The sequence below is a fragment of the Prionailurus bengalensis genome, chromosome A3 (assembly GCF_016509475.1).
Source record: "Prionailurus bengalensis isolate Pbe53 chromosome A3, Fcat_Pben_1.1_paternal_pri, whole genome shotgun sequence".
NCBI classification, from domain to species: Eukaryota; Metazoa; Chordata; class Mammalia; order Carnivora; family Felidae; genus Prionailurus; species Prionailurus bengalensis.
The window spans coordinates 74,138,590-74,166,054 of NC_057354.1; the positions used below are offsets into that span (position 1 = coordinate 74,138,590).

The following is a 27,465-nucleotide window of genomic DNA, read 5'->3' on the forward strand; positions in this document are numbered from 1 at the left end:
GGCATGATAGGATAATACATCAAACAATCACTATAGTGTTTCATATTCCTTAGTTTTGACATAGATCATATAATGACAAATATTTTGTTCACATTCTCCAAAATAATATCCTTCTTCACCCAATATTAATAACTTCACAGAGTGAGATCAAACAATTCATACATGCCCTCAGAAGTCGGAGGACACCTTATCAAAATACAAATATAAGAAATAAAAATGGAAGAATGTTTCAGAAAAAGAATAAAGCAGTAGAAAGATGTTAATATAAAAAGAAGATAAAGCACATGGGTCAAAACTCAGACTGAAAATAAAATAATCTTAGTATTTCAAGATAAGCTTGGTGTATACTAGGGACATTTTTCAATTCTCTCTTCTTTTGACCTGTCTTAGATTTTTTTAAAAAAATGTAGTTGTCACTCCAAAATATTTCTTTATTTCCTCTATTTTCTTCTCTTGTAATGCCTGAAAAAAACCTGAAAATTTCCAACTATACTAACATGAAAGTTTTGTTCAGGAAAAAAAAAAAAAACAAAAAAAAACCTTTAGGAATTTCTTTTTTCATTAGTCTTTCAACAAGTCTTTCATTAGTCCAAAGAGTAATCAAATTCTCTATAAATAAGTTCAAAACTGTCTCTCCCATGTAAATGGAACAACTGATCAAAGCTATACATTCTTCTGAATGGCAGAGTACTTTGGTCTGCTATTAACAAAATATTACTCACCATCACATGCACTGAAGTCTAGACTCCTATAAAATTAGCTGTTTTCAGAGAGTGCAGGCAAAAATCCTGGTGCAATTTTACTCTTTTAAAAAAGCCAAGTACTCTTACAGGAGCCTATAATAATTCTTTTTTAAAATCACACCTCATTTACTGACTACAAAATTTGAGAACTTTTGTGAGACATTTTATTTAGAACACCTGTTATTCTCCATTTATTAACACTTATTTTTCCAACCTCAAAATGTGGCAATAAAAGTAAGAAATTAACCTTAAGCAAATTCTCATGCTTCGAGGCAATGATTTTTCCATTTGCATCAACAGTATTTTCAGTTTCACACTATTGTACTGTTGCCAGAGCTATGGAGAGGACTTAAAAAAACACAAAGGAACAAAATCAGAATAATAATTTAAAAGAATGGAAAAAAGAATATCTAATTGCAATCTCTTTACTGGTGATTTGGGGCTCTTAAATATCCTTTTTTGTTCCTGTGTTGCAAAAAATAAAGACATAAAGTACTTTATTACCCGTCCCTAGAAAACAGAGTATCAATTTGAAAACCCTCTGAAATTGCCTTTTCTGGAAAGCAAACCTTCACAATATTCTGAAAGGAATTTACAAACCTCTGAATGTTCATCTCTTTCATCTATAAGTCTTTTTAGATGTAATGCCATATTTTTCAAGAGTGGCTCTATTTCCTCCTGAGACATATCAGTCACTTCCATCCATTGCAGATCAAACACATTTTCCTGATTATGGGTTACCTTTAGGAAAGAAATCAAAATCAGCAATTTTTCTAAATGGCTAATACTTAAAAATTGGTTTCACTTTACTGCAATATTAGCTTAAATATCATACAGTCCATATCATAAAAATGAGAAGCAAATATGATGCCTAAAGAAGACCTGGTAAAAAGGCTAATACTAAGAATTACTTTTACTAAATATAATCTTTAAATAAAAAATTTATATTTGTTTTCCTGTCAGCTAAAAAGCAAAACATTTAATTCAGGCATTACTAGGGGAAGGTAATATTGACATGTTTGATAACTGCTTTAACAAAATCAATGAATTTTTCTTTAGGTAAGACTAAATTGTGCTGGATTCAAAAGCAAAAGTTTTTTAATCTTGTAGGATATATGTTATTGCACTTTTATACTTGAAAAGCTTTTCTTTACAGATTCTGTAGATGACACTGTCCCAGAACCTTAGGAGAAAAGGGCTACCAACATAAAGATTTTTAAAAAATGGAAAAGCTATATAAATGAAATACTTATTTCTTGCTTTCCATTTCTCACTGTGATTCTGATATTCTGCTTTAACTTTCACAAGAAACCGCAAAAATAATAATAATAAAAAAAACACTTTCAAGAATGATGGCAAATTTAGTAACTTGCAATACTTAGCATTTATTCAAAATAAAATACAAACTACAAAGCTAGCATAAACAAACAAGTAAATATAAGGGGAAACTTCCAAAAAACAAAAACAAAAACAAAAACCCTGGTATCTTGTGGAGTACTAATATGCTTACTGTTGACAACATTATTACTGACAAGAAGGCTGGGCTCTATGAACGCTAACAAAGAGAAAAGATGATATACAGAACACAGGTTATTCAAATAGAGAATTATTTTAAACACTACTAATTTTTACTATTTAAAAATTCTCTCTCTTATCTTAGTTCTCTAATCAACATGTAAAATTTAACATGATCTAGTTCTAAAAAGTCCTCTTAAGTACACAAGATTAAAAGCTCAAGACTAGATAGATGCAGAAATTAAAATCCATCTGTTAACTGTATCAATTACTTAATATTGCACAATATGTCCTAGATTTGAGTTCTTATACAGATGTTAAAATGACTAATGTGTTATAATTCAAGTAACATCTTCAATAAAAATTATACTGTGTCCATTCATTCAAAAGAAAATCACTGGAATGACTTAGTACTCGGGTTATCATCTTACTTCACATTAGTTTTGAATTACAGGCAGTGATCCATTTTCTGCTGCTTCTATTTACTATGTACTGTTCATTCTGTGCTGTCTAACAAAGACATACACTTCATTCCTCAGACACTTTCTACCTAATGTCCCTATGGGTAAAGGCAACAGTACATTGTAGTTAGTTAGCACTGTGCCATGAGGATTCATTTAAGAAACTATCTCTAAAGAGAAGATACTTTGTCTAATAGCAGAGTTCATCTAAATCTGACTTTGATTTGTTCTTGCTCATCATAGGACTTCAAGTCTTTGGGGACATATAAACACACCACAAGCTTTATAAAAATTAGTATATAAAAACCGTATATAGGTTATTACCTCTTGAATATGTGCGGCAACTGCTGCTTTTGTATCAAAATCTAAACCTTGAATTCTTTCAATAAATTCTTCTTTTTTCTGACACTAAAAGAAATGAATAAAACAATCATTCACATTTTATGGGATATAGTCCTTAATATGTTGTAAATAACTAAAAACTCAATGGGCCAGAAAGTTTGGTTATGTTTTGAACACTACAATGAGGGTTTTGTTGGTTTTGCATTTAAATGGTCTAATATACTCACTTAACAAAAAGATAACAATTTAGAAATATTTATTTAAAAAGCATGGCACTGAAAACCCATACTATTTTTATGCTGTAAAGTTCTAAAGCGGGAAACCATTACACAACCCATGTGAGGTCAGTACAATATTATTATGCTAACTTTACAAACAGAAAAGTAAAGAATCAAGAACTTGTTTCAGGGAGGATAAGTTACTTGCCAAAAAACACAGTGAGTCAGTGGCAGAATTCGGAATACAGCCAAAAAGCTCAGTCAGTCTTTGGCTATCATCAAACAAAACAGCCTTTCTTCTTGGGAAAAAAAAAAACTGTAAGCAATTTTTACTTCAAGCTTACAATCCATTCTCACATCTTCATCCTATCAATCTGAATAAAAGAAACCTACTTTTGTGGCCCAGTTCAACATTTATAAGGTAGTACAATAAATATTTGATTTGTTTCTACAATAACATAAAGTTACCAGGGACAAAATTTAAGAATATATATATATATATATATATATATATATATATATGTATACGTGTATCAAGTGGAATAAATGCAGCAATTATTTATTGTGTAACTTTAAAAAAATCTTTATATAAACTAAAAATATTATGATATAAATCTAATCTTTTTCTTTCTCAGTACTAAGTAACAGTTTAACATGCATCTTAGTATTTCTGCCTCCTGGGTCTACATCTCTTAAACTACAATCCAACTGCTAGTATAAACATATTCTTGCAGCTACCAAATGAGAAGTGCATACAAAATAGAAAGCACTGCCTTGTCTAGCTTAAGCTGCATCTCCTGGGCCAATTACCAAACTACTAGTGAAGAGAATAGACTCACAAAAAGAAAAACTGGTTCTTAGATCATTAAGAAACTTAGCAAGGTTATGATTTACACTCTACATATTTATTATATCAAATTGTATCATTCTACTTCCATTGCCTACAATTTAACTTAACACATTCCCATCAGTGCAAAAAGTTCTGTGTCCTATAAAAACAAAATTATTAGAATGACATAATAATATTAAAATTATGGGGTGACGGTTGGCTCGGCAGGTTAAGCATCTGACTCTTGATTTCAGCTCAGGCCATGATCTTACAGTTTGTGAGATCAAAGGCTCTGTGCTGACAGCATGGAGATGTTTGGGATTCGCTCTCTCCCTCTCTCTTTGCCCCCCCACCTTACACATGTACTCACTTGCACAGTCTCTGCCAAAAATTAATAAATAAACTTTAAAATTAAATTCCTGAGAATGTACAATTTCTAGCTGTGACTAGGAAATCAGAGTTTTGGGGGAATGGGATTAAAACTAGTCAATTTAAAAATAAGATTTTTTTATCTAGTAAATAGTATGTGATAGGTCTAGTAACAATTAAGAATAACTTTCTGATAGTACATCTGTGGTATATATTAACTACCTTTTTAGTTACTATATGCCTGATTTTTAAATTTAATGCTTCCAAAGATGTTGACCTATACATAGTTTTTGAGCGAATGATCATATAAAATTGGCAGGGTTATGATAACTATGACTCACTGAAAGGTCCCCCGATTTCAACTGCCATATCTTTGTCTGCCTTCAACACATATACCTCCCTTTTCTAAGCCCTATAGCCATTATTTCTTTATTTATACTATCTTTTTTTTTTTTAATTTTTTTTTTAACGTTTATTTATTTTTGAGACAGGGAGAGACAGAGCATGTTTGGGGGAGGGTCAGAGAGAGAGGGAGACACAGAATCCGAAACAGGCTCCAGGCTCTGAGCTGTCAGCACAGAGCCCGACGCGGGGCTTGAACTCACGGACAGTGAGATCGTGACCTGAGCCGAAGTCGGACGCTTAACCGACTGAGCCACCCAGGCGCCCCTTATTTATACTATCTTTAAGAGCTCATCGTTTAACACAGTCTCAACACAAATCAATGAGATTTCTTCTTTTACTCTTAAAATACCCACAGTTTCTACTAAATCTCATCTTTATTTAAACTCTATAAGTTTCAAGAATTCCAAATATGCTTCATAAATAGGTTAGGCTTTTTTAAAGAATGCAGAATGAAGGTTGTAGGATCTTGAGGGATAGACTATCAAGATGGAAAAGAGAATGAGAGAAGATACAACTCTGAAGTTCAATTATCAGACCAAAGTTTTATTTTAAGTGTTGTCCAATACAGTAATACAGCTGTCCAATATACCTGTCCAATACAGGTATACAGCTACTGAATACCAAAATGTAGCTAATGCAACTAAGAAATTGAAATTTTCATTTTAGGGGAGCCTGGGTGGTTGGTTAAGTTGGTTAAGTGTCTGATTTAGGCTCAGGTCATGATCTCACGGTTTGTGAGTTTGAACCCTGTATTGGGCTCTGTGCTGACAGCTCAGAGCCTGGAGACTGCTTACGATTCTGTCTCTCTCACACTCTTCCCCTCCCCCACTCATGCTGTTTCTCTCTGTCAAAAATAAACATTACAAATTTTTTTAAAAAGAAAATTTCATTTTATTTAATAGTAATTGATTTTAATTTAAATACCCACATGTGGCTCACAGTGGCTACTGTATTGACAGCCTAGTTCCAGAGCATAAATAAAGAAGTATGGTGTTGGGGCTCCTATTGGCTAAGCGTCCAGCTTTGGCTCAGGTCATGATCTCGTGGTTCTTGAGTTAAAGCCCTGCATTTGGCTCTGTGCTGACAGCTCAGAGCCTGGAGCCTGCTTCAGTTTTTATGTCTCCTTATCTCCGCCCCTCATGTTCTCTCTCTCTCTCTCTCTCTCTCTCCTTCTCTATCTCGAATGAATATACATTAAAAAAAAAAAAGTATGGTGTTAAAAATAGGCCTATAAATAATTTTACTTCCAGCTATGAAGACTCTTGTGAAGAAGACTAAATAATCATTACAAATTGTTTTTTTCCACTTAAAATGAAGCTCTCTTTTATCTTTATATAAAGTTTTGAATGTGTTATGGGCACTAAAGTTATTTCTAACTCTATAATAGCAACTGATACTTAAGTCAGCAGATTACCATGATATTCTAAGAATATCTGGGAAGTTGGGATATAGGAAAAGAGCAGAAAAGTTATGTGGGTAGGAAGTTGGAGGCCTGGTGGGGAGAACTGCATTAACCCTAAAGTTCTGCATCTTTCACCAGAGTATCATCTCTTAATATTCCTCAAATTCCTTATATTTTTACTTAGTACTCTCAGTGCTTTCTCTTATTAAAGAAAACAGGTTTATGTTTAAAAATCATACAAAAATAAGGAAAGAGTACCCAAAACAAGCTACTGAACAATAAAACAGTAAAATGAGGAACACATGACAATGTTTTCAGTAAGAATAAGAACACTAATGACTGAACAGAGAATAGAGATCATAGTTCCATCAAAAGTAAAACCAAAATAAGCCATGTAAAATAAATAAAAATAGAAAAATTAAAATTCCCTCTTTAAAGAATGGTTCTCCCACAACCCCAAATAGAAAATAATCAATGATGGCGAGGATATGGAGAAACTGGAACTCTATATACTGTTGGTGGGAATGTAAAATGGTACAGACACTATGGAAAACAATATGGCAGGTCCTAAAAAAGTTAAAAACAGACCAACCATATATGATCTAGCAGTTCCACTTCTGGATAGACACCAAAAAAACGGAAAGCAGTGACTCAAACAGCTATTTGTATACCCATATTTACAATAGTATAATTCACAATAGCCAGAAAGTGGAAGCAACCCAAGTGTCCATCAATGGATGGATGAACAAAATGTAGTATATACATACAATGGAATATTACGTAGTCATAAAAGGAAAGACACTCTGACACATGCTACAACATGGATGAACCTTAAAGACATTACGCTAAGTGAAGTAAATCAGTTATAGAAGGACAAATACTGTATGATTCCACTTATGTGATGTCCTAGATTAGTCAAATTCATAAAGACAAGGTGGAATGGTGGTTGCCGGGGGTTGGAGGTAAAAGAGATATAGGGAATTACTGTTTAACAGGTATAGAGTTGCAGTTTTGGAAGATGAGAAAAGTTCTGAGATGGGTAGTGGTGACGGCTGCACAACAATGTGAATGTACTTAATGCTAATGAACTGTATTTAAAAATTTAGTAAAATAGTGAATTTTATGTTAGGTATAAATTTTCCCATGATAAAAAAAAAAGTTTCAGCAAAAAAATTCCCTCTTTATATTAAGCTACATTTGCTATTTTCATGTATTCTCAGAAAAATAAATGCCTCAACTAGAAGCTATGTATTATTTCCCCAAATGTAATGGAATAATTAATGTTCTAAAATGTTAATTTTTAAGATGGTTTACAGATAACTGGTAGAAAAACATCAGAGTGTAGCCCTCAAGCTGAGCAAGTTCAAAAACAGTTTTCTGAATCAAATATGAGTCTTGTAATTGCTTATGAGGGCACACATAAAGATCAAAATTTTAATTCCAATCACACTTGACACTCAGTTACTTTCAATACTATGCAAACTGGTGAAAGTCCAAAATAAATAATATTTTTGGAAACTGAAGAGCCAGCACTAATATAAACCTAAGTTCTGCTGAATTTTACATGGTCTTTGAAGAAAGAAATTGGGAATCTTCTCTCAACTATCTCATGGCTCAGATGCAGAGCTATGTGTCCATAAAAATTTTAGCTACTACTCAGAACTGGTTTAGAAGATTTGTTACCCACTGAACAAGATCCTGTGGAACTGGACTGGTTTAATTAGTCAATAATGAAAATATATAAGCCCTGGCCTTGAAAAGTCTTCTTTGTATTCAAAGTTATTCCTGTGGTTTATATTTATGTATAACTGAAGATAAAAAAGTCTTAATGTTTTCCAATTTTCTTATGCTTCTTTCCATTTCTATTTCTTTTTATGAATATAGCATCTTTTAAAACTTGTGGCTCACTCAATTCTTGAACTTTAGTATCATATCAGCAAACTTTAACTTGCTATTTCTACCTATGAATCACAAGGATAACAAAAAACTAATCCTGATGTGGAATAATATATTTATGCAAGTTATAACATTAAATGTCAGACTTTTAACCTGTTGAATTACACAGGAATAGATTTTCTGTAATTCAGATTATATTTTAGACAGTGTTTAAACAATACTTGTTGGCTATTTAGCTTTGTCAACAGTTTCTTCTGAAGTACATTTTGGGTCTTCAGTATCCACAAAGATTTCACACTGTTCATACAGGCAGTTAAAGGGGCTGACAGGGAGATTCTGATTGTTACCCATTTGATGTCATTAGCATCAGCAGCTCCCAAATACCTACAGGATGAAATCTAAATTCTATCTTAAATATAGGATATGAGAGAATTATAGAAAATAGGGTAGGGGTTAGCAGCTTAGATTTTATAATATTTTTTTATTGCTTTTACAAATGGTAATAATGGTTTCTTTAATATTTTATTTAGGCTTTCCCTAAACTGTTCATAAAAAGTCCTTAGTTCTGCTCTGTTTCTCCTGTCAATTTTAGTAACCAGCAATAACCAAATAGTAACCAGGAGTTACAACCAAATTTATGCTGTCACTATGTTACTTAAATTTACATAACGCTCATCAGTAGTCGGTATTTTTTTTATTTTTTATTTTTTTAATTTTTAATGTTTATTTATTTTTGAGAGAGGAATGCACAGAGTGTAAGCAGGGGAGGGGCAGAGAGAAAGGGAGACACAGAATCTGAAGCAGGGTCCAGGCCCTGAGCTCTCAGCACAAAGCCCGATGCAGGGCTTGAACTCACAAACCATGAGATCATGACCTGAGCTGAAGTCGGACGCTTACCCAACTGAGCCACCCAGGCGCCCCAGTAGTGGGTATTTTTAAAAGCAAATAAAGTATTTAAGGCTGTAAATAATTAAGGCTGTGTTTCTAATTTAGGATCTGATGACCAAATTAGAATACCAATGACTATAAACACTGTATTTGCTTAATATTTAGACAATTATAAAGTAAACACCTGTATATTACACAGCATGAAACTTAAATAACATGCGATGTGTAAGTATATAGCTCCCAAGCAATCAGCTCTAAAAACCACACTCTCTCGGATATATAATTTCTGGCATATATATGTAAAAACTTACGGTCACAATATTTATTTGTTTACAAATAAATTCATTCCACAAATAACTGAGATAGTTTAACACTGTAATCACTCATCCAAAAAATGGCTGATTAAAGGAAAAATCAGCATAGAGAAATACATTTTGAAGTCAGACAAGAGTTTAATCTTAACTCTCTGGCCTGTTGGAAATACGAATCTAGAGCAACCATCTTGGTTTGTCAGGTACAGTCCCAGTTTACACATGCAGTTCCACCGTAATTGTTAACAGTTCTCTTTTCCTACTCTCACAAATGTCTTCATTAGGGGAACTTACAAATCACCTGACCTAAATACCAACCTCTTCGTGTGAAAAAAGAAATTACAAGAAAACCTATATAAAGAATCATACCTGAAAGAAAGTAGGCTTTCGATAAGCCACAGCCTGCTCTTATTATTATAATCAGTTATCAAAAGGGCAATATAATAACCCAGACTCCTAAATAACGTTTTTCATAATTTCTGCCTCTTTCTGTTGCTAATCCTTTCTCTTCTGTAGCACACATACATAAACACATAAATCATAAGGATATTTGGGAGAAGTTTTTAAGAGTACCCCTAAGAAAATTTGAAATACCTGGGGTCACTAGAAGCCTCAGAATTAAAAAAATATACACAGTTTTTAAATGATACAGCTAGCTGATAATATAACTAAAGTTTGAAATGAAGTAACAGAATGTTTTCCTTCAAAATGTCCTTAGGTTATAGTTATTTAAAAGTTCCTAATGTAGACTTTGAAAAGCAATAGCCCATCTTTAAGTCTTTCAAAAACTACAGCCTGAAAAAATATATAAAGAAGTTATTAAAATGAAAATATGAAGAAATATTTTAACTTACCTGAACTGCACAACCCAGTAAAAGTAAAAGCAACTTTTTAACTTCTTCTGTGCCTTGTTCTGAAATAAAAATGATTGCTAAGTACTACATTTCATTTTAGTTCCACTCTCTTTCTTACATTGGTAGAATTCATTGTTAAGTTACTATTCACAGCAACTTGACCCAAGGATTAAGTCTGCAAGTATAGTGAAGAATTCAAAAAAGCAGCTCTGTGTGCACAGTGTGGTAAAAGCAGAAGAAATGACCAAGGATGTCCATTTTGAAGGGTTACAGTATAGACAAAATGCACTTCAATGCTCTATCCAATAAAGTGTGCTAATTATAAATCCACTAGTTTTCCATAAATTATTATACCACACCAGTATACCAAATGAAGAACAGTTGATATAGGGGCATGCCATAAATTCAGTCAAAATGGTTCCTCATAGGTCTGGCTTCTTTTTAGGTCTATTAATGTTCTCTTTCTAAAACACATATATGATCCATCTACCTATAAAATTTAAATGGCTTTACACTGTGTAGACTCATGAGAATCCAAACCTTAAATGTTATAGCCAGGCTGGTAAAAATGAACATTTATAATAAACTGGATAAAATTAATGGTCTGTAACAGAACTGGATAGTACATTTGCTGTGCAACAGCACTCAATTCAGATTTTCTCAAAACATACATCTGACAAAAAAAAAAAAGTCACTTCTTTGGGCAGAATTTCACCATCAGGCCAATCTGTCCATAATAAAGTCCAAACCTTCTTTTCAAACATTTCCTCCTACTCTCCAGGAAACAATCTATTTTCTTAGCCACACCTGATCACCGTTCCCCAAATATATACACATCTACACTCCTCTGCCTTCACTTCTGTTACTCTCTCTGCTTGTCTTTCTTCCCTACACCATCCCTCTAGTGAGTTAACTTACTAATCACGATCCTAGGCACCACTCTAATATCTCTGTGTAGTCTTCCCTGACCAAACCAGCCACCAGTGGTCCCCAACCCTCTCTTATCTGCCAACTATAAGAATAACGGCTCCATATTTCACATGCCTTAATACTTTTACAGAGCTCTATTTTGTATTAATTATTACATGGTTTCCCAGTCATCTGTGCATCTCTCACCAAAACACAAGATTCTGCAAAGTACAGACCATTTTCTTTATATTCCTGGTCTTTATAATTTGGTAGGTAATTACTAAATGCATGTGAAACTGAAAATAATTCCATTTCACATATAATTTTTTTCATTTTTTAATTTGTATAGTCAAACATCCCAGAATATCTCTAAAGACCATCTAAACTGATTCACCTCACCTAAGTGGTAATTTCCTCAGGAAAAGCAGCTGCTTGATTTTAGTTTTTATTTCAGCTTTATTTGTGTTTTGAATGAGAATGGAGGGTGGGGTTTGGAGAAGATATACTTGGAGTTGGATTACAGACAGCCTAAAAAAGTAAGTCCATTGTTGAATTTGTTAGTAGTTGCTAATTTCCCTAGTCGTTCAAAAATTAAAACTCTGAACAGGTCACATTTAAAACCTAGCAAAGGGCAGAAATTTCTGACAAAAATAATTTAAATGACCTAAGAAAACTGCTTCTCATCTTTCTATTTAGAAGTAGTTTAATTTAAACTACAACATCAATCACTAAAATCTTAAGATTCAAACAGCTCTGGCAATGAGAGCAGATGTATGAATACAAACCTAGAAATTATTTCAAAATCACTTCTTTTATAAGGTTATGTTCCTTTAATCATGTTCTATATTGTTTATAATGAGATACTAAAAATAATTACAGGAAAGTATCGATGTGGTAGAGTTAAAACAACACTGGCCTTAACGTAAAATGAATGTCTGTTCCGTCCTACACATTACAAATATTCTAAGCTTATTGTCTCTTTATAAAATGGAATATCACCTCTGATTTTACCTAGAGTCATTGTATTCATATAAATAAGCAAGATCTTGATAAGCATTATAGCATTATGCAAAGTTAAGACTATCACATTATGCTAATTTTAATACTTACCAGAAAAAGGATTTTTGCCAATGATTAAGACATTTGGCAATGACATCATGATCAATTGCTGCAAAGTCTCCTGTAAAAAGATACCCCAATGGTTGTTATACAGGTAATGCTGATTAATTAGTCAATAAGCTGTAACTTATGATTTGTGCACTTCTCTGTGGATATGCTATACTGCAAATAAAGCTTTCAAAAAGGTGAAAAAACTTACCCAAGGTCTTAAAAAGACATCTAAGATCTTAAACTTTTTGTAACTTTAAGTTAATGAATTAAGTAACTAAAATTACAGTATCAGCCAGACTTAATAACATATCAAATATCTACAAAATAAGTGTCCAAGTGAACAGGTCTAATATTGACTATTTGGAAATCTGAGTTTTAGGTATTAGATGAAGATTTAAAGATGATTAAATAATATTCCTCAATAAAAGATCAAGCATGATTACTCTTTTTGGTCTTTTGTTACTTCTCTTTAAGGGAATTAAAAACCTCTATTAAAATTAAGGAAATTATGGAGCACCTGGGTGGCTCAGTCAGTTGAATGTCCGACTTCCACTCAGGTCATGATCTCACGGTTTTTGAGTTTGAGCCCCATGTCAGGCTCTGTGCTGACAGCTCAGAGGCTGGAGCCTGCTTCGGATTCTGTGTCTCCCTCTCTCTTTGCCCCTCCCCCACTCATGCTCAGTCTCTCTCTCTCTCTCTCTCTTAAAAACAAATAAACATTAAAAAAATTAAGGACACTAGTTACTTCATTAAAAATTGTGTCTTAAGATCATTTCATGCAAGTGAGCTCTTCCTCAGTGAATCATTATTTCTCCCCTCTATCTACAATAGATGTTTTAGTTCAATTTCTCTCAAATTGTCCGTGACAAGAATATATACACATTCTGATACTATGGGATGATTCAGAAGAATTGAATGCTTTCAAATTACTCATTTTAGTTAATACATCAACTATGCATCTTCCATTTTTATTATCCTTGTTTTGAGGAGATGAAGGAACACAATGTGTCTGTCATTACTATCACTAATAATGACATGCTACAAAGGGTCTGCAATGAATTAAGACTACAGGACGACAGGTGTCCCGTGATATTGCTCAATCTATGCAAAATTATACAAACAATTGTGAATGTCCTTATACTTTGGCTTTCACTATATATTCAGACATAACCAGTTACTGAGGAATACATTTTTAAAAGTGTTTAATTCTTTCTGAATCACTCTTTACTTAATACTATGATGAGGGAGCAAATATCATGAAAATTTAACTTGTATTGCTTTTTAAAGATGTGTAATTCTAGATCCCATAAAGCATTTTCCCATAGCCAGTGTGTAACATGTACCAGAGGTTCATTAGAATTCATCTTTTATCTATAATTCCTTATAGGTATGTATTAGAAAGACTCAAAACATTTTCTTCAGTGTTATATATACTGGCTCTTTAAAAAACTATTACCAAAACATGGATACATGTTATTTTTTTTAATGTTTATTTATTTTTGAGAGAGAGATAGCACGAACATACACGTGAGTGGGTGAAGGGCAGAGAGAGAATCCCAAACAAGTTCCTTCCTGTCAGTGCAGAATCCAACACGGGGCTCAAACCCAGAACTATGAGATCATGACCTATGCTGAAGCTGGATGCATGACTGAGCCACCCAGGTGCCCCAAAACATGCACACATTTAAAGAAAAAGTATACACTCAGTATGTGTATCATGTCAGATAAATAATTAAGAGTAAGTGTCAAGAAGTGCTAAAATCACTTACTCCAAAGACTGAGTCTGGTTATTTAATAAATAAAATTTCCAGTTCAAAGCAAGTTACCTCAGGACAGAATATGTTATTAGCTAAGTATGTAACAGCTAAATGGACCTAAAGAATCATTCTTTGTTTCCTTGCCTTGAAGCAAAATTATCAAGACTACATGGACATACTGTTGTATTTTCATTTTCATTTGTCTCCATATACTTTTTAATTTCTTCTCTAATTGCCTAGTTGACCCATTCATTCTTTAGTAGGATGTTCTTTAACCTTCATGCTTTTGGAGGTTTTCCAGACTTTTTCCTGTGCTTGATTTCAAGTTTCATAGCATTGTGGTCTGAAAGTGTGCATGGCATGATCTCAATTCTTTTATACTACATAAGGGCTGTTTTGTGACCCAGTATGTGATCTTGGAGAATGCTCCATGTGCACTCAAGAAGAAAGTATATTCTGTTGCTGTGGGATGCAGAGTTCTAAATATATCTGTCAAGTCCATCTGATCCAATATATCATTCAGGGCCCTTGTTTCTTTATTTATTCTCTGTCTAGATATTCTATCCATTGTTGTAAGTAAGTGAAGTATTAAAGTCTCCTGCAATTACCAAGAGACTTATCAATTCTTATCAATAAGGTTGCTTATGTTTGTGATTAACTGTTTAATATATTTGGGGGATCCCAAATTTGGTGCATAGACATTTATAATTGTTAGCTCTTCCTGATGTATACACCCTGTAATTATTATATAATGCCCTTCTTCATCTCTTGTTACGACCTTTAATTTAAAGTCAGTTAGTCTGATATAAGTATGGCTACTCCAGCTTTCTTTTCATTTCCAGTAGCATGATAGACAGTTCTCCATCCCCTCACTTTCAATCTGAAGGCATCCTCAGGTCTAAAATGAGTCTCTTGTAGACAGCAAATAGATGGGTCTTGTTTTTTTATCCATTCTGATACCTTATGTCTTTTGGTTGGAGCAATTAGTCCATTTACATTCAGTGTTATTACTGAAAGATATGGATTTAGAGTCATTGTGATATCTGTAGGTTTCACGCTTGTAGTGGTGTCTCTGGTACTTTGTGGTCCTTGGAACATTTCACTCACAGAATCCCCCTTAGGATCTCTTGTAGGGCTGGTTTAGTGGACGAATTCCTCCAGTTTTTGTTCGTTTGGGAAAACCTTTATCTCTCCTTCTATTCTGAATGACAGACTTGCTGGATAAAGGATTCTTGGCTGCGTATTTTTTCTGTTCATCTCATTGAAGATTTCCTGCCATTCCTTTCTGGCCTGCCAAGTTTCAGTAGACAGGTCTGCTACTACCCTTACGGGTCTACCTTTGTATGTTAAGGCCCATCTACCCCTAGGTACTTTCAGAATTCTCTCTTTATCCTTGTATTTTGCCAGTTTCATTATGATATGTCATGCAGAAGATCAATTCAAGTTATGTCTGAAGGGAGTTCTCTGTGCCTCTTGGATTTCAATGCCTGTTTCCTTCCCCAGATCAGGGAAGTTCTCAGCTATGATTTGTTCAAGTACACCTTCAGCCCCTTTCTCTCTCTTCTTCTTCTTCTGGAATTCCTATGATACAGATATTGTTCTGTTTGATTGCATCACTTAGTTCTCTAATTCTCCCCTTGTATTCCTGGATTATTTTATCTTTTTCTCAGCTTCCTCTTTTTCCATAATTTTATCTTCTAATTCACCTATTCTCTCCTCTGCCTCTTCAATCCGCGATGAAGCCTTGAATAACTGGGGAGGCGGCCATATTCCTGGAGATGGCTGAATGTTGTAAAGAAATTTATTTCCCACAGGGGCGCCTGGGGGGCTCAGTCAGTTGAGCGTCCGACTTCAGCTCAGGTCATATTCTCACAGATCATGGGTTCAAGTCCCACACTGGGGTCTGTGCTAACAGCTGAGAGCCTGGAGCCTGCTTCGGATTCTGTCTCCCTTTCTCTGACCATCCCCCACTCATGCTCTGTCTCTCTCAAAAGTAAATAATAAACATTAAAAAAAAAAGACTAACTGTACATATATTTAAAAGAAATCAGTCAATACTACCGAAAGCTATCTACACATTCAATGCAATCCCAATCAAAATTGCACCAGCATTCTTCTCGAAACTAGAACAAGCAATCCTAACATTCATATGGAACCATAAAAGGCCCCGAATAGCCAAAGGAATTTTGAAGAAGACCAAAGCAGGAGGCATCACAATCCCAGACTTTAGCCTCTACTACAAAGCTGTCATCATCAAGACAGCATGGTATTGGCACCAAAACAGACACATAGACCAATGGAATAGAATAGAAACCCCAGAACTAGACCCACAAACGTATGGCCAACTCATCTTTGACAAAGCAGGAAAGAACATCCAATGGAAAAAAGACAGCCTCTTTAACAAATGGTGCTGGGAGAACTGGACAGCAACATGCAGAAGGTTGAAACTAGACCACTTTCTCACACCATTCACAAAAATAAACTCAAAATGGATAAAGGACCTAAATGTGAGACAGGAAACCATCAAAACCTTAGAGGAGAAAGCAGGAAAAGACCTCTCTGACCTCAGCCGTAGCAATCTCTTACTCGACACATCCCCAAAGGCAAGGGAATTAAAAGCAAAAGTGAATTACTGGGACCTTATGAAGATAAAAAGCTTCTGCACAGCAAAGGAAACAACCAACAAAACTAAAAGGCAACCAACGGAATGGGAAAAGATATTCGCAAATGACATATCGGACAAAGGGCTAGTATCCAAAATCTATAAAGAGCTCACCAAACTCCACACCCGAAAAACAAATAACCCAGTGAAGAAATGGGCAGAAAACATGAATAGACACTTCTCTAAAGAAGACATCCGGATGGCCAACAGGCACATGAAAAGATGTTCAGCGTCGCTCCTTATCAGGGAAATACAAATCAAAACCACACTCAGGTATCACCTCACGCCAGTCAGAGTGGCCAAAATGAACAAATCAGGAGACTATAGATGCTGGAGAGGATGTGGAGAAACGGGAACCCTCTTGCACTGTTGGTGGGAATGCAAATTGGTGCAGCCGCTCTGGAAAGCAGTGTGGAGGTTCCTCAGAAAATTAAAAATAGACCTACCCTATGACCCAGCAATAGCACTGCTAGGAATTTATCCAAGGGATACAGGAGCACTGATGCATAGGGCCACTTGTACCCCAATGTTCATAGCAGCACTCTCAACAATAGCCAAATTATGGAAAGAGCCTAAATGTCCATCAACTGATGAATGGATAAAGAAATTGTGGTTTATATACACAATGGAATATTACGTGGCAATGAGAAAAAATGAAATATGGCCTTTTGTAGCAACGTGGATGGAACTGGAGAGTGTGATGCTAAGTGAAATAAGCCATACAGAGAAAGACAGATACCATATGGTCTCACTCTTATGTGGATCCTGAGAAACTTGGCAGGAACCCATGGGGGAGGGGAAGGAAAAAAAAAAAAAAAGAGGTTAGAATGGGAGAGAGCCAAAGCATAAGAGACTGTAAAAAACTGAGAACAAACTGAGGGTTGATGGGGGGTGGGAGGGAGGAGAGGGTGGGTGATGGGTATTGAGGAGGGCACCTTTTGGGATGAGCACTGGGTGTTGTATGGAAACCAATTTGTCAATAAATTTCAGAAAAAAAAAAAAATAGTTTGTTATAAAAGAAAAAAAAAAAAAAAAAAAAAAAAAAAAAAAAAAAAAAAAAAAAAAAAAAAAAAAAATAAAAGAAATCATAAATATGAGATGCATAAAAAAAAGCAATCACTGTTCTGTCTCTATCCCATTTAGCAGAGATAGTCTAAGAACAAAGAACATTCAAATTCAGTATTATTAAAGAGGTATTAAATTTTAAGAGATCCTGCATTATTAGGAAAAAACGTTTACCTCAGTTTCAAGATAAAGGATAATTCTCATTTATACCACTTGTTTTGGGATAACATGTGTGAAAACTGATAAATCATACCAGAAAACATCAACTTAGATTTTCAAGGTAATTTATGATATTGTTTTGCCATGTAACATTCCATGTTGGTATAATGTTATAAGGAAACTGTCCAGACCAATAGTAATCTTCAATAACGTCCACAACCTCACTCCTCCACCCTCTTCCTCAGCTGGCTCCCCACTCCTGCCTACTCTGTTATCCCATGCCTCATGGTAACTCTGTCTGTTCAAAAAGATAAAAGCAATCTCATTGATCCTTTCACTGTATGGTATCATCAATAACCTAATATGTTTGACTTTTATGCTATGTAACTCTAGTAGTTCGATGATGCAATTGCTACAAAAAACTGCTATATTCAAACTTAACTCCATGTGTCTGAAAATGTACTTTAGTGTAGCAGAATCTGATACCTAGTACAGCATACTCTGGTAGAGTACAATCTGAATGTCTAGGCTTAAATGTTAGCTCCATGACTTACTGTGTATGTGACTTCTGTTGGGAAGGGCAGGAAATAAAACAAAAGTATAAAGTTTTTTTTTTTTTAGTGGTCGTTATAACATACTAGTTAATGGGAAAAAATCTATCTTTTATGTTATTTCCAACTATTAATTTAGTTATGTCTGAAAGTGATAATATTAGGCAAGGCAGCTAAAAACTACACAAATTTTAAAAATCCAATTATTCTAAAACCTCTATTTGGCTCTATGCATCCAGAAGATTTGTAAAAATTCCTATTTCCCTATTCTAATCTTACAAGTAACACTGAAAAATAAACAAAACATAAAAGATATCAGAGACTAAAAAAACCTGATTGCTATTGTTGAAACTCTATTAAATATCATCCCCAGATTTCCCAGACATCACCTAGTTCTAAAGATGTTCATTATTAAGGTGCTAAAGAAATGGAAAAATAATACATATTTGAGCCCAAGATAAATATGACTTTAAGTAGGAGGAACAGATTAATTGAAGAGTTAAGGATGATAATACATACGTATATGAATTAGTGAAGATACTTCACTTTGTTAGAAAAGTGGCAAGAAAAGGGGCACCTGGGTGGCTCAGTTGGTTAACTGTCTGACTTCGGCTCAGGTCATGATCTTATGGTTCATGGGTTTGGGCCCCATATTGGGCTCTGTGCTGACAGCTCAGAACCTGGAGCCTGTTTCAGATTCTGTGTCTCCCTCTCTCTCTCCCTCCCTCACTCATGCTCTGTCTCTCAAAAATAAATAAATGTGAATTTTTTTTTAAAAAAGTGGTAAGAAACATAAAAAATGTATAGAGAAAGAATTTTAGCAATATAACTGAAAGAATTGAGAAAACCAGAGCAGTTATTCATTCAACAAATATTTACTGTGTGTTTATTATCTGCCAGACATTGTTCTAGAAAATGGAAATACAGCAGTAAACAAAAATCTGTGCTCTCAGGGGGTAGACAGAAAATAAGTAAGTGATTTTGATGATAAGTGCTAAGTACAAAAATAAAGCAGGGAATGAGAAGGCGTACTAGAGATTGTGTTGTTTCACAGAACAGGGAGAAATTCTATCCTGGTGTGAAAACAGCCTGGAGAACACCGATACTTAATAAAAAGAAAAAGACCAAACAAGAATGAACTGGCAAAATTTGCAACTACGTGGATGGAACTGGAGGGTATTATGCTAAGTGAAATTAGTCAGAGAAAGACAAAAATCATATGACTTCACTCACAGGAGGACTTTAAGAGACAAAACAGATGAACATAATGGAAGGGAAACAAAAATAATATAAAAACAGGGAGGGGAACAAAACAGAAGAGACTCATAAATATGGAGAACAAACTGGGGGTTACTGGAGGGGCTGTGGGAGGGAGGATGGGGTAAATGGGTAAGGGGCACTAAGGAATCTACTCCTGAAATCACTGTTGCACTATATGCTAACTAATTTGGATACAAATTTTAAAAAAGAAAAAAGAAAATTAAAAGAAAAAAAGAAAGAACTGTCAGAGATTACATTAAAAGGAAAATAACAGTAAAGGTGCTCTGATAGGTACAAGTAATTTTATTCCTAGTACTTTTTGTTGACTTACAGTTTTTCTATAAAAAGTGGTATATTAACTACATTTTTAGTTGACCATCTAAAAGCTTTATTGATATACACACAAGCTTCCGTGAATTAAAGTTCATATTGCTAAAACACTGTAAGAAAGGCTATTTCATGTTTGTGCCAACACAGACAGTATTTAGTTAATCTTTAAAGATAACTTGAACTACGGGGTACCTGGGTGGTTCCGTCAGTTAAGTGTCCAACTCTTGATTTCAGTCCAGGTCATGATCTCGTGTTTTGTGAGATTGAGCCCAACGCTGGGCTCTGTACTAACAGCATTGAGCCTGCTTGGGGCTCTCTCTTCCTCTCTCTCTTCCCCACCCCACTTGTGCTTGTGCATACTCTCTCTTTCTCAACATAAATAAACTTTAAAAATGTATCTAAGCTCATTTAAGAAAAAAAAGATAACTTAAACTAGGCTTCTCCTTCTTCCTAGAAGTTATCCAGAAACTACTTTCACAATAAGAAGTTAAACAATACTTCTGGCAAAGGTCTGGGCTCATATCCCTTTCCTGAATTACACACTGAGCAAAATGCTGTTACTAAAACTGCACATTACTATAGTACTAAACATAAGTTTCAAAGATTTCTAAAATATAAGAGTCTCTTCTCTGAGACTGATGATATAGGGGCACCTAGGTGGCTCAGTCAGTTAAGTGTCTGACTTTGGCTCAGGTCATGATTTCACAGTTCATGGGTTCAAGCCCTGTGTCAGGCTCTGTGCTGACAGCTCAGAGGCTGGAGCCTGCTTCGGATTCTGTGTCTCCCTCTCTCTCTGCCCCTCCCCCACTCATGCTCTGTCTGTCAAAAATAAATAAAACATTAAAAAAAATTTTTTTAATGAATAAACATAAAAAATATTTAAAAAATAAGACACGATCTATTTTAAAAATGCAAACATAATTACATTTATAATATTTGTATTTATACTTTTATCTGTGTTACTAGTGAAAAGAATTAAGACATTTTACATTTTAGTAGTCTATAAAAAAAAAGTAAATGAATGGCATTAAAAGGAAAGAACATTTCGGGCACCTTGGTGGCTTAGCTGTTGGGTGGCCGACTTTGGCTCACGTCATGATCTTGCAGTTTGTGGGTTCGAGCCCCGCATCGGCTCTATGCTGACAGCTTGGAGCCTGGAGCCTGATGTAAATTCTGTGTCTCCCTCTCTCTGCCCCTCCCCCGCTCATGCTCTGTGTCTCTCTCTCCAAAATAAATAAACATTAACAAAAAAGTTTTTTTAACTTGTTTAAAAAAAAAGGGAAGAACATCTGACCAAAATGTCAAAAATACGATATCAAGTATGTGTTGTATAAAAAACAAAGAGTCTCATTTCCTTGGCTACTATATTTTATTAATAATCCAAATATTGGCTATTATAACACATATTAAACAAAAACCTTAATAAGTACCACCTTTCTCTGGCAACTAGATTAATGGTACCAGACCATTTCTTTTTAGTATTAACCATACAAAAATGTCCCAATAAATTTAAATTTCCTAATAGTATTCTTTTTTTTCTGAGCCTCAAATGATTCAGCTTATTATTTTAGTGGTAGCTGAGGAACCACCTTGCTTCATTCAGTACTTATTTAAACTGCAGGCACAGTAGTCAAGACAAACACTGCTGCTGACAGAATTATAAAAATGGGAGGAGGCAAGATGGCGGCTTAGGAGGACGCTGGGCTCACCGCACATCCTGCTGATCACTTAGATTCCATCTACACCTGCCTAAATAACCCAGAAAACCGCCAGAGGATTAGCAGAACAGAGTCGCCGGAGCCAAACGCAGACGAGAGGCCCACGGAAGAGGGTAGGAAGGGCGGCGAGGCGGTGCGCGCTCCACGGACTGGCGGGAGGGAGCCGGAGCTGAGGGGCCGCTCACAGGCCAAGCAGAGCCCCCGAGTCTGGCTGGCAAAAGCGGAGGGGCCTGACGGACTGTGTTCCCACACAAAGCACGACTTAGCGTCTGGGAGGTCATAAGTTAACAGCTCTGCTCGGAAAGCGGGAAGGCTGGAGGACAAAGGGAGGGAGAGCTGCTGAGCCCCCTGACGACAGAGCTCAGTTTGGTGGGGAACAAAGGCGCACGCCAGTGCCATCTCCCCCACCCATCCCCCAGCCAAAATCCCAAAGGGAACCGGTTCCTGCCAGGGAACTTGCTCGCTCCGCGCAAACACCCAACTCTGTGCTTCGGCGGAGCCAAAACTCCGGCAGCGGATCTGACTCCCTCCCGCTGCCACAGGGCCCCTCCTGAAGTGGATCACCTAAGGAGAAGCGATCTAAGCCTGCCCCTCCTGCCCCCGAGCACCTTGCCTACCCACCCCAGCTAATACGCCAGATCCCCAGCATCACAAGCCTGGCAGGGTGCAAGTAGCCCAGACGAGCCACACCACCCCACAGTGAATCCCGCCCCTAGGAGAGGGGAAGAGAAGGCACACACCAGTCTGACTGTGGCCCCAGCGGTGGGCTGGGGGCAGACATCAGGTCTGACTGCGGCCCCGCCCACCAACTCCAGTTATACACCACAGCACAGGGGAAGTGCCCTGCAGGTCCTCACCATGCCAGGGACTATCCAAAATGACCAAACGGAAGAATTCCCCTCAGAAGAATCTCCAGGAAATAACAACAGCTAATGAGCTGATCAAAAAGGACTTAAATAATATAACAGAAAGTGAATTTAGAATAATAGTCATAAAATTAATCGCTGGGCTTGAAAACAGTATACAGGACAGCAGAGAATCTCTTGCTACAGAGATCAAGGGACTAAGGAACAGTCATGAGGAGCTGAAAAACGCTTTAAACGAAATGCATAACAAAATGGAAACCACCACAGCTCGGCTTGAAGAGGCAGAGGAGAGAATAGGTGAACTAGAAGATAAAGTTATGGAAAAAGAGGAAGCTGAGAAAAAGAGAGATAAAAAAATCCAGGAGTATGAGGGGAAAATTAGAGAACTAAGTGATACACTAAAAAGAAATAATATACGCATAATTGGTATCCCAGAGGAGGAAGAGAGAGGGAAAGGTGCTGAAGGGGTACTTGAAGAAATAATAGCTGAGAACTTCCCTGAACTGGGGAAGGAAAAAGGCATTGAAATCCAAGAGGCACAGAGAACTCCCTTCAGACGTAACTTGAATCGATCTTCTGCACGACATATCATAGTGAAACTGGCAAAATACAAGGATAAAGAGAAAATTCTGAAAGCAGCAAGGGGTAAACGTGCCCTCACATATAAAGGGAGACCTATAAGACTCGTGACTGATCTCTCTTTTGAAACTTGGCAGGCCAGAAAGAATTGGCACGAGATTTTCAGGGTGCTAGACAGAAAAAATATGCAGCCAAGAATCCTTTATCCAGCAAGTCTGTCATTTAGAATAGAAGGAGAGATAAAGGTCTTCCCAAACAAACAAAAACTGAAGGAATTTGTCACCACTAAACCAGCCCTACAAGAGATCCTAAGGGGGACCCTGTGAGACAAAGTCCCAGAGACATCACTACAAGCATAAAACATACAGACATCACAATGACTCTAAACCCGTATCTTTCTATAATAACACTGAATGTAAATGGATTAAATGCGCCAACCAAAAGACATAGGGTATCAGAATGGATAAAAAAACAAGACCCATCTATTTGCTGTCTACAAGAGACTCATTTTAGACCTGAGGACACCTTTAGATTGAGAGTGAGGGGATGGAGAACTATTTATCATGCGACTGGAAGCCAAAAGAAAGCTGGAGTAGCCATACTCATATCAGACAAACTAGACTTTAAATTAAAGGCTGTAACAAGAGATGAAGAAGGACATTATATAATAGTTACAGGGTCTATCCATCAGGAAGAGCTAACAATTATAAATGTCTATGCGCCGAATACCGGAGCCCCCAAATATATAAAACAATTCCTCATAAACATAAGCAACCTTATTGATAAGAATGTGGTAATTGCAGGGGACTTTAATACACCACTTACAGAAATGGATAGATCATCTAGACACACGGTCAATAAAGAAACAAGGGCCCTGAATGAGACATTGGATCAGATGGACTTGACAGATATATTTAGAACTCTGCATCCCAAAGCAACAGAATATACTTTCTTCTCGAGTGCACATGGAACATTCTCCAAGATAGATCATATACTGGGTCACAAAACAGCCCTTCATAAGTTTACAAGAATTGAAATTATACCATGCTTACTTTCAGACCACAATGCTATGAAGCTTGAAATCAACCACAGAAAAAAGTCTGGAAAACCTCCAAAAGCATGGAGGTTAAAGAACACCCTACTAACGAACGAGTGGGTCAACCAGGCAATTAGAGAAGAAATTAAAAAATATATGGAAACAAACGAAAATGAAAATACAACAATCCAAACGCTTTGGGACGCAGCAAAGGCAGTCCTGAGAGGAAAATACATTGCAATCCAGGCCTATCTCAAGAAACAAGAAAAATCCCAAATACAAAATCTAACAGCACACCTAAAGGAACTAGAAGCAGAACAGCAAAGGCAGCCTAAGCCCAGCAGAAGAAGAGAAATAATCAAGATCAGAGCAGAAATAAACAATATAGAAACTAAAAAAACTGTAGAGCAGATCAACAAAACCAAGAGTTGGTTTTTTGAAAAAATAAACAAAATTGACAAACCTCTAGCCAGGCTTCTCAAAAAGAAAAGGGAGATGACCCAAATAGATAAAATCATGAATGAAATGGAATGATTACAACCAATCCCTCAGAGATACAAACAGTTATCAGGGAATACTATGAAAAATTATATGCCAACAAATTGGACAACCTGGAAGAAATGGACAAATTCCTGAACACCCACACTCTTCCAAAACTCAATCAGGAGGAAACAGAAAGCTTGAACAGACCCATAACCAGTGAAGAAATTGAATCGGTTATCAAAAATCTCCCAACAAATAAGAGTCCAGGACCAGATGGCTTCCCAGGGGAGTTCTACCAGACGTTTCAAGCAGAGATAATACCTATCCTTCTCAAGCTATTCCAAGAAATAGAAAGGGAAGGAAAACTTCCAGACTCATTCTATGAAGCCAGTATTACTTTGATTCCTAAACCAGACAGAGACCCAGTAAAAAAAGAGAACTACAGGCCAATATCCCTGATGAATATGGATGCAAAAATTCTCAATAAGGTACTAGCAAATCGAATTCAACGGCATATAAAAATAATTATTCACCATGATCAAGTGGGATTCATTCCTGGGATGCAGGGCTGGTTCAACATTCGCAAATCAATCAACATGATACATCACATTAACAAAAAAAAAGAGAAGAACCATATGATCCTGTCAATCGATGCAGAAAAGGCCTTCGACAAAATCCAGCACCCTTTCTTAATAAAAACCCTTGAGAAAGTCGGGATAGAAGGAACATACTTAAAGATCATAAAAGCCATTTATGAAAAGCCCACAGCTAACATCATCCTCAACGGGGAAAAACTGAGAGCTTTTTCCCTGAGATCAGGAACACGACAGGGATGCCCACTCTCACCGCTGTTGTTTAACATAGTGCTGGAAGTTCTAGCATCAGCAATCAGACAACAAAAGGAAATCAAAGGCATCCAAATTGGCAAAGATGAAGTCAAGCTTTCACTTTCTGCAGATGACATGATATTATACATGGAAAATCCGATAGACTCCACCAAAAGTCTGCTAGAACTGATACAGGAATTCAGCAAAGTTGCAGGATACAAAATCAATGTACAGAAATCAGTTGCATTCTTATACACTAACAATGAAGCAACAGAAAGACAAATAAAGAAACTGATCCCATTCACAATTGCACCAAGAAGCATAAAATACCTAGGAATAAATCTAACCAAAGATGTAAAGGATCTGTATGCTGAAAACTATAGAAAGCTTATGGAGGAAATTGAAGAAGATTTAAAGAAATGGAAAGACATTCCCTGCTCATGGATTGGAAAAATAAATATTGTCAAAATGTCAATACTACCCAAAGCTATCTACACATTCAATGCAATCCCAATCAAAATTGCACCAGCATTCTTCTCGAAACTAGAACAAGCAATCCTAAAATTCATATGGAACCGCAAAAGGCCCCGAATAGCCAAAGGAATTTTGAAGAAGAAGACCAAAGCAGGAGGCATCACAATCCCAGACTTCAGCCTCTACTACAAAGCTGTCATCATCAAGACAGCATGGTATTGGCACCAAAACAGACACATAGACCAATGGAATAGAATAGAAACCCCAGAACTAGACCCACAAACGTATGGCCAACTCATCTTTGACAAAGCAGGAAAGAACATCCAATGGAAAAAAGACAGCCTCTTTAACAAATGGTGCTGGGAGAACTGGACAGCAACATGCAGAAGGTTGAAACTAGACCACTTTCTCACACCATTCACAAAAATAAACTCCAAATGGATAAAGGACCTAAATGTGAGACAGGAAACCATCAAAACCTTAGAGGAGAAAGCAGGAAAAGACCTCTCTGACCTCAGCCGTAGCAATCTCTTCCTCGACACATCCCCAAAGGCAAGGGAATTAAAAGCAAAAGTGAATTACTGGGACCTTATGAAGATAAAAAGCTTCTGCACAGCAAAGGAAACAACCAACAAAACTAAAAGGCAACCAACGGAATGGGAAAAGATATTCGCAAATGACATATCGGACAAAGGGCTAGTATCCAAAATCTATAAAGAGCTCACCAAACTCCACACCCGAAAAACAAATAACCCAGTGAAGAAATGGGCAGAAAACATGAATAGACACTTCTCTAATGAAGACATCCCGATGGCCAACAGGCACATGAAAAGATGTTCAGCGTCACTCCTTATCAGGGAAATACAAATCAAAACCACACTCAGGTATCACCTCACGCCAGTCAGAGTGGCCAAAATGAACAAATCAGGAGACTCTAGATGCTGGAGAGGATGTGGAGAAACGGGAACCCTCTTGCACTATTGGTGGGAATGCAAACTGGTGCAGCCGCTCTGGAAAGCAGTGTGGAGGTTCCTCAGAAAATTAAAAATAGACCTACCCTATGACCCAGCAATAGCACTGCTAGGAATTTATCCAAGGGATACAGGAGTACTGATGCATAGGGCCACTTGTACACCAATGTTCATAGCAGCACTCTCAACAATAGCCAAATTATGGAAAGAGCCTAAATGTCCATCAACTGATGAATGGATAAAGAAATTGTGGTTTATATACACAATGGAATATTACGTGGCAATGAGAAAAAATGAAATATGGCCTTTTGTAGCAACGTGGATGGAACTGGAGAGTGTGATGCTAAGTGAAATAAGCCATACAGAGAAAGACAGATACCATATGGTTTCACTCTTATGTGGATCCTGAGAAACTTATCAGGAACCCATGGGGGAGGGGAAGGAAAAAAAAAAAAAAGAGGTTAGAATGGGAGAG

At 36.3% G+C, this 27,465-nt stretch overlaps 1 protein-coding gene across 6 annotated transcripts in view; it reads right to left on the bottom strand.

The window, feature by feature from the left end:
• CCDC88A (coiled-coil domain containing 88A) overlaps positions 1-27,465 on the bottom strand; it is a 156,572-nt gene that overhangs the window by 89,831 nt on the left and 39,276 nt on the right. For all 6 annotated transcript variants that reach the window (XM_043603406.1, XM_043603410.1, XM_043603409.1 and 3 more), the window contains exons 4-7: positions 12,253-12,322; positions 10,234-10,292; positions 3,044-3,127; positions 1,344-1,484 (exon numbers count right to left, since the gene is read on the bottom strand). In XM_043603406.1, the coding sequence (XP_043459341.1) occupies positions 1,344-1,484; positions 3,044-3,127; positions 10,234-10,292; positions 12,253-12,322 (354 nt within the window). The remainder of the gene's footprint in view (positions 1-1,343; positions 1,485-3,043; positions 3,128-10,233; positions 10,293-12,252; positions 12,323-27,465) is intronic.